The 17,520-nt window shown below is 38.5% G+C and overlaps 1 protein-coding gene across 3 annotated transcripts; it reads left to right on the top strand.

The window, feature by feature from the left end:
• Nucleotides 1-2,594: 2,594 nt before the first annotated feature.
• Nucleotides 2,595-17,489, top strand: prkacba (protein kinase, cAMP-dependent, catalytic, beta a). Of its 3 annotated transcripts, XM_037114291.1 has the most exons (11): nucleotides 2,595-2,913; nucleotides 7,271-7,279; nucleotides 7,974-8,035; nucleotides 8,350-8,478; nucleotides 10,837-10,935; nucleotides 11,172-11,254; nucleotides 12,104-12,230; nucleotides 12,493-12,588; nucleotides 12,745-12,867; nucleotides 13,061-13,225; nucleotides 14,079-17,489. In XM_037114291.1, exons 1-11 carry the CDS (start codon nucleotides 2,868-2,870, stop codon nucleotides 14,202-14,204), a joined length of 1,065 nt encoding a protein of 354 aa, XP_036970186.1. In that variant the 5' UTR covers nucleotides 2,595-2,867; the 3' UTR covers nucleotides 14,205-17,489. The 3 variants fall into 3 exon arrangements, with proteins under 3 accessions (XP_036970186.1, XP_036970187.1, XP_036970185.1); XM_037114292.1 differs by lacking the exon at nucleotides 7,271-7,279; XM_037114290.1 differs by lacking the exons at nucleotides 2,595-2,913; nucleotides 7,271-7,279 and adding an exon at nucleotides 5,907-6,252.
• Nucleotides 17,490-17,520: the final 31 nt, after the last annotated feature.

Raw genomic sequence — 17,520 nt, 5'->3', positions numbered from 1 at the left:
GAGCGAAAATTAAAGTCTTAACACGGCTGCGAGTTGTGTTTCGTACACCTGCAGATCTTTGTTTAATGTCGGTTTCGGTGCTGCTCGTCCTCCACAAACTCGCTGGTACAAACACAGGGAAGCTACCTAGCAACTGCGTCGCTGACCATGGTGCTAAAAAGCAAACCTGCCGGTTATGGGTGCGACCCGCTCAGAGGTCACGAACGTCCCATTCATTTCTCAAGCGCTACCTATGTCTCGCTGTAATGACGTGGAAATGTTCCGCAACAGACTCTTGGTTCCCTGCTCATGTTTATGATGCATTTTCTAAATATTTATACATCAGATTTACCATTGGCATTTGTTTTCCACTTCGTTTGTCGTCCCACTTTTTGCAACCAAGGGCGTTTCATAGGATGTCACCATGAATTGTATTAGTTTCCCTTGTTTCAGTAGTTTGTTTAGGCGTGCTCACCATAGGGATCGTCCCATATGGCTTTTTCAGGGGCCAATATAGTGTTTGTTAGTAATCAAGGAGACCTGATGTTTATGACTTATATACGTTTGCAGCAAAAATGAAAATCCCAGTGTTACAATTGATGAAATATACGATCTGCTCAAGTTCTGCACTTAAGTAAAATTTTGAGGGAGTTTACTTGAGTATTTCCATTTTCTGCTGCATTTATTTGATAAATTTTGTTGCTGGTTACTTTACAGATACTGATTACTTCGTCTTAATTACTATTACATCATGTAACAGATCAGATAGTGTTGTGGGAAAGTCAATGATTTAGAGCACAGCGGTGACTATGGACAAAGAAAATAAGACACAAAAAACACAATACTGATTACTGGAAAAGAAGTTCATTTTTTAACACTTATTGTATTCAGCCAGTCATTCTTATGCTGATTTATTTCAACACCTCAAAGACAAGTTTAAAGAATCACAACTACCTTGAATAACAGGCATCTCTCAAATACTTGCTTTTGATGCAAATCCACACTAAAGACACAATGTCCCTGTGGCATATGTCTTTGTTAAAATGACATATTTTATGTACTCTGCCCTGTCCTTATAGGATGAGCATTTCTCTGTCCTTGTGTCCCCTTGGAGGTCAAAGCTCTCAGTCAGCAACAAAATTAAGAGTTAAACATTATATAGCACCTTACCTACTGATTCAGTAGGCCTTTGCTTCACAAAAAGTAAAATAATTGGTGCAAAAGGGCTACAATTGGTGGGGTCATACTGTTTTCTCATAGATGTGATGAACAGATCTGTAAAACAGATTACTTCATTTCACAAAAGATTACTTTGCTATTGTGTAATACAAATATTACATAAATATTTTTCCTCAAGCTCATGTGTTACTGACCAAACACTCTACAACAGTGATTACTGTTGGAATATAGAGCTATTTAAATCACTTAACGCTGCTTTTATGAACATAATGGATGAAAACACAACATGACATATTGTATGAATTATGCTTATTGCTATATTGGAGGCAACCAGACATGTTTCTTGAAGAAAAACTCTGTGTGGGAGTGTCCTTACAGAGTCGTAAAGGACACATGTGAGCTCTGAGTTTCAGAGTTGTTAGGGACATTCTTAGGTCATTTTGACATGGCCTCTTGAAGAAGTCTCTTGGATGAGAGGTGAATGTCTTCAAGAAACTTAAACAAGTCCAGTTGCCTAGAATATAGCACTTAGAATTGCCATGATCTGGGTGACTGAGAACCTCAGACAATTACATTACTTTAATGCAGTAATTCTGGCTTGGACTTGGACGTTTTTGATGACCTGCAACTTGACTTGACAAAAATGAATAACTTGACACTCAAGTGGGACTTGAAAGTTAAAGACTAGTCACTTGACTCAATGATGATGAATCAAATTTTTATGATTGATGTTACTGATTATTGTTATTATTGTTATTGTTAATATATTCTTTTTAATTGCTGAGAACATACACAACATAAGAGCCAATTTGCAGGAAGAAGTATTTCAGTGGGATCACCACATTGAAAGTAAGGAAAATGCATGATCTGTAGATGTCAGTTTTGCATTCAAATGTCTAAATTTGAATGTTTAGCAGTATGAAACTTATTAAAATTAAATGTTAAATATAGGGCTATACCTGTCATATTAGTATATGACAAATGTATTTTGTAAAAAGCATATGTCAGTAACATAAAATAGAAATCAATTAGCATATTTTAATTCTAAGGTGACAGTTATGACATTTCGTTTACCAAGTATTAAAGGGAACTGTACGGAGGGCTCCGAAAAATAGGGTCTGCTGCCACTCCATTAGTGAAATATAATTTGATTTTTCCTTTTTTCCTTCTTCCTTTTTTCCTTATATATTTATAAATGTATACATTTATATATTGTTAATAAAGATTATATATTTATAAATGTATACATTTATAGACAAATGTATACACTTATAAATATATCTATATCTATATAAATATATATATAAACAATAACTAAAAAACTAAAAAAAAACGTTTACCAGAAAAAGAAAGGAAAAATCAAATTCTATGATTTCCGACTGGCACTTGAACGCACATTTAACTTACTGGGTATTCCCACATGACCTGAACGCACCACAAAACGACAGCAGGCAGAGGTGAAAAGTCTGGATCATGTTTTCATTCCAGCGGAGGCATACTTGAACGACAAAGGACATTGTAAATAAAGATCAACAGGGCGGTTAGCCGAGCACGTCGAGGTTCTGTCCACGAAGAGAAGACATTGATGTTGTTGTTAGCCAAGCAGCTAGCACAAGCTGAAATTTGTTAGCTAGCTAACGGAGGACCCTGTTAGCTAACCGCCACCATCATCGCTCCGAGCCAGCTGTGCATCGCCCTGTCCTCCTACGATGGGAAACGCAGCAACTGCCAAGAAAGGCAATGAGCAAGAAAGCGGTGAGCACCTGAAAACCATCCGGCTAGCCTATTAGCCGTGTAACGTTAGCTATTGTTCTAGCCTGAGCTTGCTTATAATGAAGTCAGTGGATGGAGTAAGCCTTCAGCAGTTGTTGTCCAGTGTTGGCAGACAGCACAGGGATGAGGGTTGCAGAGAAGAACCATCTTTGGTAGGGTAGTTTACAAGGTGTGCTAGCTGCCTCCTGACGATCTCTGTTTGCCTGTCTCACTTGGGTATGGAGTCACAGATGATGCAGCTAGCTAATTATTGAAAGCGAAATATGAGCAAATGGCAGCAGTTGAGGTCTTCACCTTCACGTTGAAGGTTTCCCCACAGCAGCATCCTCGGCTCAATGAAACGAAAGCTTTCTGTAACGCTAAACTGAAGTTATCAAGGCGACATGTTTAATTTTCAGAGAGCTAACAAATGTCAGCTGCCTGCTGGGGCCAGATAACATCAGCAAACATTGGTTTGAAGTACAGCTGCAGTACAGGGCCTAGTCACTGCTAACAACAGGTTCATGATAACAGACAAGTTGAGCAAAAGGCTGCTTGATGTGGTCGAAGCAGGCTAAAGATTGTAATTAACGTTAACATATGTTTTGCTTTATAGTGTTGCTGTTTTGTCTTCTAAAGGAGGTCTACAAAATGGCCCTTCAAGTCACCTGTCAACAAATTTACTGTAAATCGACATGTTATGCCTGCTCTCACAGTGACATTCACCTGTTGTGTTGATGCTATAACATGAATCAAAAGCTGCTACCTTCTTTTGTCAAATCTTTTGATTGATAGCAATTCTGCAATATTAACTGCTCCATCGATCACTTGAGAGAAGTAGCCAGAGGGCACTTTGTTGTGTTCAGGGTGCATTTGTCATTAATGATCGAGGTAATCCACTAAACTGTACCATGCCTAGAAGTCAGGCTGTCTGGAGAGCACTGATCTTGACCTGCTTTCTGATTGGCAGTAGTCCCATACAGTCTGCCGCCTTGTTGTGACTTAAGCCACCTGTGGTTTTCTACAGAGAGGAGGCTGAGGGTTGTGTACTATAATACTGTGATGTGAACAGAGAGCTACAAGAACACATTGTAAAACATTTATGTCGTGTAGGTTTTTACAAAAGTGGGTATTTAGCAGCAACGTTCACCCCCCAAAAAATAAATAAAATGAGATAAAAAAATCAGGCATTATCTAAACACACTTATGCATATGGAAGGTCAGGTGAAGTTTTGTGGTCCACAAAACATTTCTAGAGCTTTCACAGCAAAACAGCGTTGCAGCATTCACCAAAGCAACTGAAGTAGATCGGGGAAGGACACAAGCTGTTATCCAACTCTGTGGTAGCTGTTGGATCCCAAATTTATATGAATGCACCAGGGGTGTCACATTTTTCCAAGTCCTTGATTCGATTACATTTTAGATTCTAAGGCTACAGTTCGATTCGATTCTCGATTTTTACATTTATTTTTTTTTTAAAGCACAGGTTGCTATGCCATTTTTAGACTAGACTTCATGCAATATAATATCTTGGTTCAAAATGTACCACACTACATTGTCAAATTTAAAACATTTATCAACAACATAATGTAACAATAACTTATATATTCAGTCAATCGGAAATTAAGCAAAATAAACCTGCCATCCAGTTTCTGCAGAGCTTGCAAACTGTGGCTTTTTTGTCGAACGCGAACGTTGTCATCATAACTCACTGGAAATCCAAAATACTGCCACACCGGCGACTTGAGTGACAGAGGAGGGGGTTCAAGTTCTGTTGATGTGTCTCCTGCATCTGCAGTTGCCATTGTTGTCAGAGTTGCGTAGCCCCTTTCAGGGATAGGGCGTTGCGTGAGTGGGCGAGCAAGAGTGAGGGAGCGTGCGTACCTGTGGATACTAGTGAATGAATGGGACAGGAAGGAGAAGCGAAAGGAGTAGCAGTAGTGGCGACAGCAGTAAAGTGTGCAATATAGTCAGCAGTTTGGCTGTGAATAAAGGTGACAGCTCCTCCAGATAGAGCAAAGCTCCCTGGTATTATGTCCCGACCAGCTTAACACATGAAAGTGGTTCACCTTGAAGGTAAACACAAACTTCAGCCCTGGAGGAAATCATCTCCCCTGTGCTTCCCGACACGATCTGGGAGCCTAACAGGAATGGTGTAACATCGTTTTGCTGGCTGTAGCTAATAGCTACTGGCTTAGCTCGTAGCTAAATTGACTCGCAGCACTTAAACCCGTATGTGTTTTTTTTTTTGCTTGGCAATTTGACCGGACATGAGATGGGGGTGTGGCAGCATCGACAACTCCATTTTTTAAGTCCAAGTCCAAGTTCGAGATTGTGATTTAATTTTGATTTTGACAAGCATGCTACTGCTTTTAGTTTAGCGGTTACAGCGAAGATGGATTGGATTAACAAAAGGGTGTAAATAGCATGTTTTCAAGTTAACTTGGGATCTCTGGGCTTCTGGAAATGTGGATTACATCGGACAAGCTGCATGGAACTATTTTTAGGTTTTTTATTTTACATTTAAAAACAAGTCCCCATCTGCTATAGTTCAGTTTTGGAAAATGCTGTAATGCTGTCTTCCTCTGAAACTCCAGAAATGTTTTGTCGACTATGAAAACTTCCCCGGACTTTCCTTAAGCACGTGTGTGTAGATATTGACTGAATTTTTAATTTTCGGGTGAACTTATCCTTTATATATCTAGCGAGACTCCAAAACCACATTTCTCAAACACCACATGCAGTATGAGGGTCATTTCTTAACTTTATGCCCAGAGGGAAGCTGCATTATGAAACTTCACCACCAGAGAGCACGATAACCTGGAGATAACTTCTCCCTCTAAGTCAGCCAGTGGGTGTGACAGGCCTACAGTTTCCTTATCAGCTCTCTGAATGCACCACAGCTGTGCCTTGTTTTTGACATAACATTATGAGGCTGGCCTGTGTGTGTGCCTTGCTGACCTTGCTCATCTTTGTCAAAACGTTGTCACCATTTGCATGGGAGACCAATAAGTGTTTTCAACGACGCCACCACAGAGAAAGAAATAGACATGCCATTGAAACTGAAGCAGAGCACTTGAACAGGAAGCTTAACTTCATGTGGTTAGCCAAGCATTGCAGTGCACTTGGGCTGCATACAGGAAGTTAGTATGTCTCATTGGTCTTTGGTCTGAAACGGTTGCTTTTGCCTCTGAGCCTCTGCGTCTCACTGTGTCAAAATGGCCCAGGGTTCCTTCGCCAGCCGTATTTTCCACAAATATCGTAAGAATAGCCAGGACCAGAAAGGACAAGAGAGTGAGGTGCCTCGCATCTCTGAGTTCACCATCATGTGGGATAAGTTTAGTAAGTGCAACATTTTGCTTTTTAAACTTAAAGTGTGTTGGCGACCCTCTGAGCGGGATGTGTCATCACTTTTGTTTACCCGTTGTTTGCAGCAAAACTGATGTAGATCTAGCCTATAGAATAAAGCAAGGTGTTCTTTAAATTGTATACCAATGGATTCAAGTTTGATTAGGGATTTTCTTCATGTACATGGTTGTTCAGTTGGCCATCTTTGGTTTGTCAGGTAGCAGCCCCGGTTTCAAGGTCTTACTCGTTTATGGCTTCTCCTCACCTTCCTCATCAGGTTGCTGTATTTGCACACTTTCTCGATCCACCAGAGAGCAATTTAGGCATAACACTTCTTAGAACAGACCATTTATTGTGTTTCAGTCGTTTACTTCATCTTAATAACGCTGTCCTCTTTTCATTTTTGTGTACTGTTTTTCCAGTCTGAAATGTCTTGTTATATGTGCTTTTTATGATGTCTTTTCAATCACTGTTGTTTTATATCTTTTATGACAAATGTTTGTAGTTTAACATCATTTTATTCAGTGTAGGACAGTGAAAGCCTCCCCCAATACTGGTAAGAAAGAACGATAGAGAGAGAGAGAGAGAGAGAGAGAGAGAGAGAGAGAGAGAGATAGAGAGTGTGTTAGTTCTGAATATTTAATACTACCAATTGTGCAGAATTGAAACCAATCAAGACAAAAAAAATGCATAACAATTTTGTTAAATTGTAAAGAACTGACTTGCATATTATTTGATTACTATTTGTTTTAGCTTTTCGGAGATAATTTAAGACAAATAAGTCTACAACTAAACCAGTTTTGTCTTTCAGTGTAGAGTGACTTACATCAGGTTTTAGGAATTCTTATGTCGTCCTCTTCAGTGTCATTTTGTTGTGTGTTGCATTTAAATCCACTTGAATCTCAAATGTTCTTGTTTTAAGCACTTCATAAATGTTTCTTCCTCTCTTTCTCTTCTCCATCATTTCCATCCATGTGGGTGAATGTTCCTGCAAACCCTTGGTGAACTGTAGAGACTTTTGGTATGCTCATATTTTCCATGAGCCATCCAAAGTCACAGAGATAGAGTTTATTCTGCAGTTTAGGCCTACAAGGCTTGCTTTATATAATATCGAATATTCCCATAGTTGTTTAACAACACAGCTTCCACACATATAGCAGTCCTTTAATGCCATATATGCATTTAAATCTGCATACAAAGTACACCACCAGCCAGACATTAGATACTTGCCATGACTCTGTGACTTTGGACATCTCATGTCTGCTGTGACTTTCACAATGCACTGTCTTTCTAATGCCTGCACTCTAGTCTCACTTATGTTCTGCATTTTGTCTTTTTTTATCTGCCTCTCCCCTTTTTACTCTCACTTACTCCTGAAAGGGATGCAGAATAGCTTGTGTATGAATTGGCCAATTCTGTAAAGTCCACAAGAGCTCTTTGCATCACTTTATTAATTAGAATTTCCTGCTTAGACGTGTGGTTTTGAGTTGTGTTTAGGCAGTATTCTTTGCTGTTTTGTCCAGTATAGTCCTGCATCCCCAGTACTTGACATTTGCCTGACCTTAATGCATTTCCCTCAACATGTGAACTGCCTTTGTTTACTTTCCTGAACACGTTAAACTGCCCCAGTTTCTTAGTTCCCTCAGCGTGTTACTTTACCTTGTGAGGGCACCAGAATGCTCATAGTAAAATCACACTTCTGTCTGTCTTTTTAGTGAAAGAGTTCTTAGCTAAAGCCAAAGAAGATTTTTTAAGAAAATGGGAGTGTCCACCACAGGTAAGTTGTTCTTATTCAAATTTCCCTTTACACTCTGGACTCATCTGTTATTTCATGATGCAGTATGATTACACATTTTGTATGATGCCGCCAAGCCACTTCCTGGTTCACATCTTGTTGATTTGAATGTTTGCTGTTTGCATAATCGTATATTGTGTCAGTTAGTTGTAAAAACATCACGATCCAGCTTGTGTATTTGTCCTACAGGTGGCATTTACAAGAGCTACAGTCAACCCAAACATACAGATGTAACTTGAGCATTTTTTTAGTCCTCAGTTTGCTGTCTCACTTCAACTGATAATGTGTTTCCTCAGAGCACAACGGGCCTGGATGACTTCGATAGGTTCAAGACTCTGGGCACTGGCTCATTCGGCCGAGTTATGCTCGTCAAACATAAAGAATCGAACCAGTTCTATGCCATGAAGATCTTGGACAAACAAAAAGTAAGCATTTGGTTTTACAGAAAACAACTCGTAAGAACTTGTGTTGTAAATCTTGATTATTATGTGAGAAACAGTCTACCGCATGCTTGACAAATGCTGTAACTACATAAATGCAGCGCATTTCATAAAAGGAAATGGAGAGTTTCCTTTCATGCGCTGTCGGCACGTTATCATCGAAAACCTCAGAGAGGCTTCACATGAGAGTTTTGTTCTCTAAATACTGATGTGAGAGTTGGGGGAGGAGGTGAGCACGTCCTAAGCGTCTAGCTGTTCCCTTGAATTTCACACTTTTGGTAGCAGACGTAAACCTGTCTGACTTTCAGTTTTAACTGTTCTGCCAGACAACTGGGGTCAGATTTGTGAATGTGTGTTTACTGTCTTACAGTAGCCATTGTTTTCCATTTAGATATCTCAGTACAGTATGCAAATAAACCTACAGAGACTTGAAATTTGTGTGATATACAATAGGTTATTCATCACAGTAAGTGTCATGGCCAGGTGTTACTGTCATTGTGTGGCAATGCAGTTAAACCTATTGGATTGAGACAGTCTAGTGTGCTGACATGCTCGTTTGAATCTCTGGCATCTCAGACTACAGACCCAGCCTGTGAACACTAGTCTTTTCTAAGTACCCTGCAAGACGAGCCTTTCATTTCCACAATGCATGTGTTTACTTATTTAGATCTTCAGACTTTGATTTTCATATAATATAGCTCCTGCTCACAGTGCTGTCGAACACCTGACTCTGAAGTCTCGTATGTCCGAGCTTACCACCAACTCAGAAATGCACCAGACAGGCAGACTTTTTAAATAAATTGCATTTTCAATCATACAACAGTAATTCCTGACACATTTTATATTATACAGCTCAGTCTTATTTTGAGTTTAAAGCAAAAAAATGATACTTTTCCCAAGATCTGCTTGTAGAAATTATTCACCCCCTTAATGTTTTTCCCCTTTCAATGCATTAATAAATGGAATCATGACAAAAAAACCTCCTCAAAGTCAAAGTGAAAAACAGCTTTCTACAAAGTAATGTAATTTATTTATCTTTAAAATAAGGGATTGCAGAAGTATCCACCCCCCTTAAAGTGACTGACCTATATCAAAAGAGGTCCAATTGGTGCTAATAGTCTCACAATTATTGAAATGGAAATCGCCTGAGTTCAGTAAATGTGTCTCAAGTGATTGTAGTATAAAGACACCTGTGTCTGAAAGTCCATTCACTGGTTAATCAGTGTTCCTGGCTACAATTATACCATGAGGACAAATGAATACTCAAGCTAACTCTGTGAAAAGGTTAGTAAATAATATAAGTCAGGGAAAAGATACAAAAACATTTCTAAGTCACTGAACATGCCCCCCGTTCAGTTAAACCCATCATTAAGAAATGGAAGGAATATGAAATAAAAGGTACATCTACCGAATACTGACTTGAGCGGAGTGAATACTTACGCAGTCACTTATTTTATGTATAATATTGTTTTATAAATATATATTTAAAATTGACTAACATTATTTACAAAAAATCTGTGTTCACTTTTATTTTCTTTATATATTTTTTGTGAAAGAAGACAAATTGTATTACCTATGATTCCATTTATAGATACAACAAAAGGGGAAAACGTTTAAGGGGGTAAATACCTTTTTATAGGCACTATAGTTGATTCTTGAGTGTCATTCTCATGTTTTCAAATATTAATGTTTTGCATCAGTATTATCTTTCTGGAGAAAGTTACATTTTGTTGCTGTAAAGGATAACTGTACCAGTTTTAGGCATGTAAGTGTGTTTGTGAGTTTTTATTACTATTCAAACTACATGCATAAAATAGTCGTATAAAACCTTTTGTGGCTCCAGAGGAAGCTGCCTTTAATCTGATAATTTGCCTCGAGTCATGTCACTCAGTGGCTAAGTTACATTGTGGGTGCCAGGATCTAAAAAAAAAAAAAATGGCCAATGTGTGAAATTAAAAATGTGATCATTTTGTTTTAGTGCAATGCAGACCAGTGGACTGCTTTTCAGAATCTAGTGCATATATTATCCTCAATGCATCTCAGTGCAGGCAATTTATCAAATTACATGTAACTTCCTCTAGAGCTACACATGCTAACACCATACTGATCACACCATACTGAAATGAGTGGGACAGACACAGCTTAAATCACACACCCACAGCACCAAAAATAAAACAAAACAAACAGCTACCACAAAACATCCACAACAGAACAACATCTAATGGAGATCCAACACTTTGTGCTTACTTTATGCAAATATTTTGTAATTTGCAAATTATATAACATCAACAACATCCTCTTCTGAATATAGGCCTAATGCTTATTTTGCCTTGTTTCTTTCAGGTGGTGAAATTGAAGCAGATAGAACACACACTTAATGAAAAGAGAATACTACAGGCCGTCTCCTTCCCCTTCCTCGTCAGATTGGAGTACTCTTTCAAGGTACATGCTGACATCCAGCACTTACAACCAGACTACATGGTTACAACATCCTATTGCTAACCTAGTAGGCCTTTTGTGTTTACCTGTCACAGTACGTGTCAGAATAACCAGCAAGCAACCTCAACGAAAGAGACACATCCATAATCATTGTGGGTTTTTTTCTCCCAACATGAAGATCATCACAAACTTGACATCTATAAATAGATGCAATCAGCTGCATTTGTTTTTTTTTACAGGACAACTCAAACCTCTACATGGTGATGGAGTACGTTCCAGGTGGAGAGATGTTCTCACACCTCAGACGTATTGGAAGGTTCAGGTATAATTAACGAAGAATTTAACATTTATTTTGAAGTTGTTGTTTTTTTTTCTTCATTTTTTTAGAGTGCTGTGTCAGTCACTTATCACTGGGTAAAGTCTCCACCAGTGTTGGGGGTAATACGTTACAAAGTAATCCATTAGAGTACTCTGATTGGTTTTTGGTGTGACGAGTAACATGAAGCATTAGTTCTGCAATTCAGATAATCCATTTTTAATTTAGTTTTTTATAAAACTAATCGGTGCTTGAAAAAAAATGGGCTGTCTGTCCCTTTCCCTTAGTCGCCACAAAAATAAAATAAAATCCCTGAAGCATTTGCACTTTTTCTGTTTCTCTATAATGGGGCGTGTTGTATTGTGTTCTTTGAAATAGCCGTGCCTGTTGTTGTATACTTCTGCCCAATTCACTGTCAGATTGTAAGCAAAACTAAACAGCTATAAATGTGATATTCCGTCATTCCTATTATTAGGCTGCAGAGTGACCGATTGTTGGCCGTAAAGAAGGCTACAAAATGATGGCACTGTTGGATACACAAAGTCTGGAGAATATAACCGACATGCGCAATGAGTCACAAAGGGGTTTTACCATGATTTTTGGTAACGCTAAAGTACTCTAACGCGTTACTTTTCTCAGTAGATAATGCAGTAATGTAACAAGTTACTTTTAAAAGTAACGTCACCCAACACTGGACTCCACAAAGTTTCCACTTTTTGGCATTGCTAATGAAATAGCTTGAGAAAAGAGTAATTTGAAGGTGGACATACACTGAATGATTGAATTATCTCCCTCACTCAGAAGAGAGTTGAGAATGGTCGCCAGTGTCTGACTATTCACCCTCCCTCCTTTCAGTGAACACCATGCAAGATTTTATGCAGCTCAGATAATACTCACCTTTGAGTACCTTCACTCCTTGGACCTCATCTACAGAGACCTGAAGCCCGAAAACCTGCTCATAGATCAACATGGATATATCCAGGTGTGTAACCTTTTGATACATCAGAAGTGAAGAGAATGGACAAGTGTCAGCCATCTATCAGTCTGTAAAGTATTTGTTTCACTGTTGGTTACTGCCAAGAATGGCAAATTATTAGATTCATTAAGTTTGACCTCAAGTTAGATGATGATAAAAAAAAATCTGACAAACGTAGGCTTCTGTAATAGTTCTGAAGTGCAGTTCATACTTACTTTGCCGCTACATGCTTGCATTCCTCCTCATGCTACATTTGGTCTTTCTTCAGGTCACAGACTTTGGCTTTGCCAAAAGAGTAAAAGGAAGGACCTGGACATTGTGTGGAACTCCTGAGTACCTCGCTCCAGAGATCATCCTCAGCAAGGTCAGTCGTTTATACCCCAACAGAGTCCACATGCACATTATGATATACTTAATCTGTGACGTGATTTAGCCGGCGTCACCGGTTACTCCTTTTTATTTTTCTGCTTTCGGTGTCTCCAGGGTGTCTGTATTCTGATTCTGATTCTGATTCCTCCAGGGCTACAACAAAGCTGTGGACTGGTGGGCACTTGGAGTCCTTATCTATGAAATGGCTGCTGGTTACCCTCCCTTTTTTGCTGACCAGCCTATCCAGATCTACGAAAAGATTGTGTCTGGCAAGGTATGGGCAAAGTCTTTGTCAAAATATTTTATTGATCTGTCATTTCTCCGCTTGTTTTTCAACCATGTGCATCAACTTGGCTTTGTTTCTCTAGTGTCTTAGCTCCCTTAAGCTTATTCAATTAAAGTACCGTTAAGTAAAAATGACACATGGCTTGATAATTCATTGCCCTCCGCTTTTCTCACTCTTGTAGGTACGATTCCCGTCTCACTTTAGCTCTGACCTGAAGGATCTGCTAAGAAACCTGCTCCAGGTAGACCTGACAAAGAGATTTGGCAACCTGAAGAATGGTGTGAATGACATAAAAAATCACAAGTGGTTCTCCACAACAGACTGGATCGCCATATACGAGAGAAAGGTGGGTGTAACAAAGTGTCTTTGAATCCAGAACTCCCTATCACACATCTGGTGCTGTGCTTCATTTGGTTCTTGTGCTTAAACAAGTCAGATAACGCTGTTTTTTTAAATCTGTACCGTGAATGTAGTATAAATATGCAGGAGACAGGGTCATTCTCTGCAGACTCCCCTGAATTGTCTTGCCTTATGACCGTAATACAGTGCAGTCTCGCACTTGTTGCATCTGAAGTTGATTGAACACCCATACAGTGTGGTATTACAATACAGTTTGATTCAATCTAGAAATAACTTAAAGATATGTAATAAAATGAAAGCTAACAAGCAACAGCATGGTGTACCTCTGTGGTAGACTGTGGTTTTCTCCCCTCTTTCCCTCTATCTTCTCCGTAAAGTAACCTCAGGAAGTAAAGTACATTTCCCCTCCAGCTTTTCTCAGCAGTCACCGTTACACTTGACAAACACCCAACAACGGAGGTCACCTGCACAAATCGTTGTTGCCAAAATAAAGCCACTTATTGAATCCCAAAGGCTGAAAAGTTATCGCTGAGCTCTCCTACAGTCAGTAAATGGCTCCAGATGAGAGCAGAATCCTATGTGACCCTTTAGAAGGTCTGGCTCTGCACCTGACTCTCTCCATCAAAAGCTGGCTGGAATATCGTGGTGCTATCTTGGAAATTAGAATTTACCTTTAATAAATTCGTCTGTGTCATTCTCTGTAAGCAAAAAGGGAGTGAGAAATTCCTTGCCGTCAAAATCATTTGACTTGGAACAATATAAATAATAATATGAATAATATGTCCTTGCCTGACTTGTTTGGTTAATAATCTATAACTTATTTTCTTCTCTGTCCTTAGGTTGAAGCGCCTTTCTTGCCAAAGTGCAGAGGACCAGGAGACACAAGCAACTTTGACGACTACGAAGAGGAGGACATCCATGTCTCACAAACAGAAAAGTGTGCGAAAGAGTTTGCTGAGTTCTAGTGAGTGGGCCAAGAGTCCCATCAGGGCTCACGTGTTCTGGGATATTTGCACTCTCCTGAGGGTTAAGGTGGAACAGAGGCCATCACGTGTTCAAAACAAATGCCTCGTTCCTTCATTCCACACAGCTGAATGAGGTCCTTCTTGCCATGATCCTGCGTGCATTTAGCACTAACCTATACACAGGCACATTATGCAGACACCCTCTGTGCTGCAACACAAAAATACTAGACCACGTTTTCATCTTTTGTCTTTTTCCTTTTGTTTTCTTTTTCTTTTTTTTTTATGTTTGCCACCTCTGAAAAAGCCTTCCTTCTCAAATAATTATTTGAAAAAGCAAAATGAAAATTGATATTCTCACCCATTTCCAAGTGGCACAAAGAGTGATTGATTGTATTAGCTGGGGTTGCACATATTGTGATTTAAGCTTTGGGGAAAAAGAAGGGATTTAGATTTTGTTTCGCATTTCCAGCACAGAGTTTTTCCAGGTCTCTGTCATCTGTTACAAGCCTGACTGCGTTTTTGGGGTTCAGTTAATTATTCATTTTTTGATGAACACTTTAACATTAACCATTATTCATCATTCTGGCGTCCTTAAGACCTAGAACCGTGTATTTGTGCATATAGGAATATACATATATGAGACAAAAGACTTTCAACACTTTTGTGTTATTAGAGCATGACCAAAATTCAAAGAAACTTGTGTTTAGTGAAGGAAAACTGACGACTTCTTGAAGTTTTTCTGAGATTTAGCGCTCGGACATTTAATTCTTGAGGAGGTTGATCAACAGTGACAAGCGTTATAATGAAGCAGAAACTTGTCAGTGCTGTATTAACTCATCAATTGTAGCATTGTTTTATCCATATCCAGTCACAGGACATTTCCTTTTACCTCAGACTAGTTTTGGTATTAAATGAATGGAATGAGATGATATATTTTCAGGTACAACTCTGTCTCACAAGAAAGGAAACTGAAGTTTGTCACTCCACAGGACTTAACAGGTCATCTGTCTTTGGTATGTGCAAAATGTATGATTTGCATAGACATTTATTAAAACAGCAGGAAAGGTAAGATTGTTAATGGATGCACAGCAGTGTTGGTCACACAGACACATATTTTGTCCATTTGGGGTTGTTTTTTTGAATTTTGTTTTTAAATGCTAGTTGTGCTTCAGCAGAGCACTTGGAAGTTATTGTGTTAACTGCCATATTTGATTTATTTTCCTTTTTTTAATTTTGCATGTTTGTTATGTTTGTACAGCAGTGTCACAAAAAGCTAATAGTTCCCTGAAAGTGTTCCCATCATTTTCTGTCGTTGTTTGGTTTTGTTACGTTTTTGAATTGTTTCATAACCTGGGATATTGATGGATTAGCAGTTTTTAAGAGTGAGTGAGTGAGTGACATATTCCTCTGCAAAAATCCCATGAGAGCAAAATTAAATCATTCACCTTAGATAATAACAGAAAACTGAAATATCATAACCTTAAAAGTATTCATTCATCTTGGTCATGACTTGGTTGAAACATATACTTACCTCAATTATAGTTCGTAGTCTCTTTGCATCATGTTTTTTTTTTTTTTTACCAATTTATACACTGTGATGGAGCAATATTTGCTCGTTCTTCCTCGCAAAATTGCTCAGGCTGAGTCAGGTCAGTTAGAGAACGTTCACAGACAAAAATGTTGCAGTCTTGTTACAGATTTTTAAAGGGAATAAGGTCAAGAGTCTGACTTTGAAGAACATTTTGTTTCATTGTTAACCTCTCCTGTTAAGTTATTGTCTGCGCATATTTAATATATATTCCCCCCCCAAGAGATATGTTAGTTTTATGAGGATTTTTTCTATACCGGGCACCATTAAGTTCCCTTGAATTCTGACACTTCCTGTCCTTGTTACTGAAATGTAGTCCCTGCCTCTGAAAAGTCCTCACCCTTGTAGCAGGCTGACGTGTATTTAACAGGTGATCATAGGATCTACTAGGCCAAGGTGTCAATTGTTGAATTTAGAGATGTCTTGTTCCTGCGTCTGTGGTCCTTTTGATTCCCAACAGGGGAAGTTTTCTCTGCCATCCTCATGGAGGTCAGAGCTTGAGGTCCTTTCTGCAGGTCGGACACTCAGGGTTGTGGGGAAAACAATCTTCTGCGTTTCACATCTTATCGACACAATAATGCATTTGTTGACAGTCTCTTCCAAAGTTTTGCTCATTATTTGATATGGTGCTCAAGCGTTTGTAGGTGAGGAAAAATGCAATTTAATCAAGTTCAACAATCTTAGACAACCAAATGTGAAAAAGCTTTGGGGACTGAATGCTTTTTTTTGTTTCAAGGTACTGATGTACTGTATATGGATATTGGCTATGCCTGAATTTAATGTTGTGTTTTTGTTTTTTGGGTTTTTTTTTTTTTTTTTTTTTTTTAACCACATGATGACATTTTATTTAGCCCTGATTTTATTTCAAAAGGCACAACTGTTTCTGATACTATTTTATTTATATTAGAGAGATGTCTAATAAATTAAAAAGTTTAATGTTTAAACCTGCATAGTTGTCACTATATATAAGGAGACTCCAACTGTTTTATTCACAAAAGTGTTATAGATGGTGAATATATTGGATTATTTATTTATTATTATTTTTTTTTAAGACTCGCCCTTATTGAAAAATCATATATAGAAATAGACATATTAACCACAGTTAACACACATTGATGCCTTTTAATCTAATTTTTTTCCCTTCTCTTTTAATTTTTAATTACTTGGGACTATTACTTCTCTAGTCTGAAGGGGGGACAGAATGTAATTGCAAAATCGGTAGAGTACATGTTTTTTAATTTGGATCAACTTTGAAAACTACACCTGGGAATTCAGCATGTTTCAATCCAAACTGCCTGTGTGTAAAACCTTCCCAGAACGTGTGTAGGAAATCCACAGCTCTTCTCATGTGTCATTTTCCCCCATGTGTGTAATAATGTTTGTCATATTTGATGTAATTGATGGCACTTTTCCCTGAGTCACCTCACACTCCTGCCTGAAGGAAATAAGTTTATGAGTTCTTCGTAGCTAGTCACACATGCCAGTATGGGATCAATACTCTGAAATGTGTCTGTATTTAGTTTGTGGGACATTTTGCACATCATTTAGAAGGCTGACACGTTTTGGGTTTTTTTTTTTTGTCTGTTTGTTTTTTTCCCACCCATATTTACTTGTGTTTGCAAGGGGAATATACTTTGCTGTAGCAGATTTTATGTAACAAAGGATATGTCACTATAATAAATTCTTTTTATTAAAAATGATAACTGTTGCTGTCCTGTGTGAAGAGAG

This window comes from Acanthopagrus latus, chromosome 11, assembly GCF_904848185.1.
Source record: "Acanthopagrus latus isolate v.2019 chromosome 11, fAcaLat1.1, whole genome shotgun sequence".
Classification (NCBI taxonomy): domain Eukaryota; kingdom Metazoa; phylum Chordata; class Actinopteri; order Spariformes; family Sparidae; genus Acanthopagrus; species Acanthopagrus latus.
Note: the sequence above shows the minus strand (reverse complement) of the source record. Positions and strands in the feature narration are given on the sequence as shown.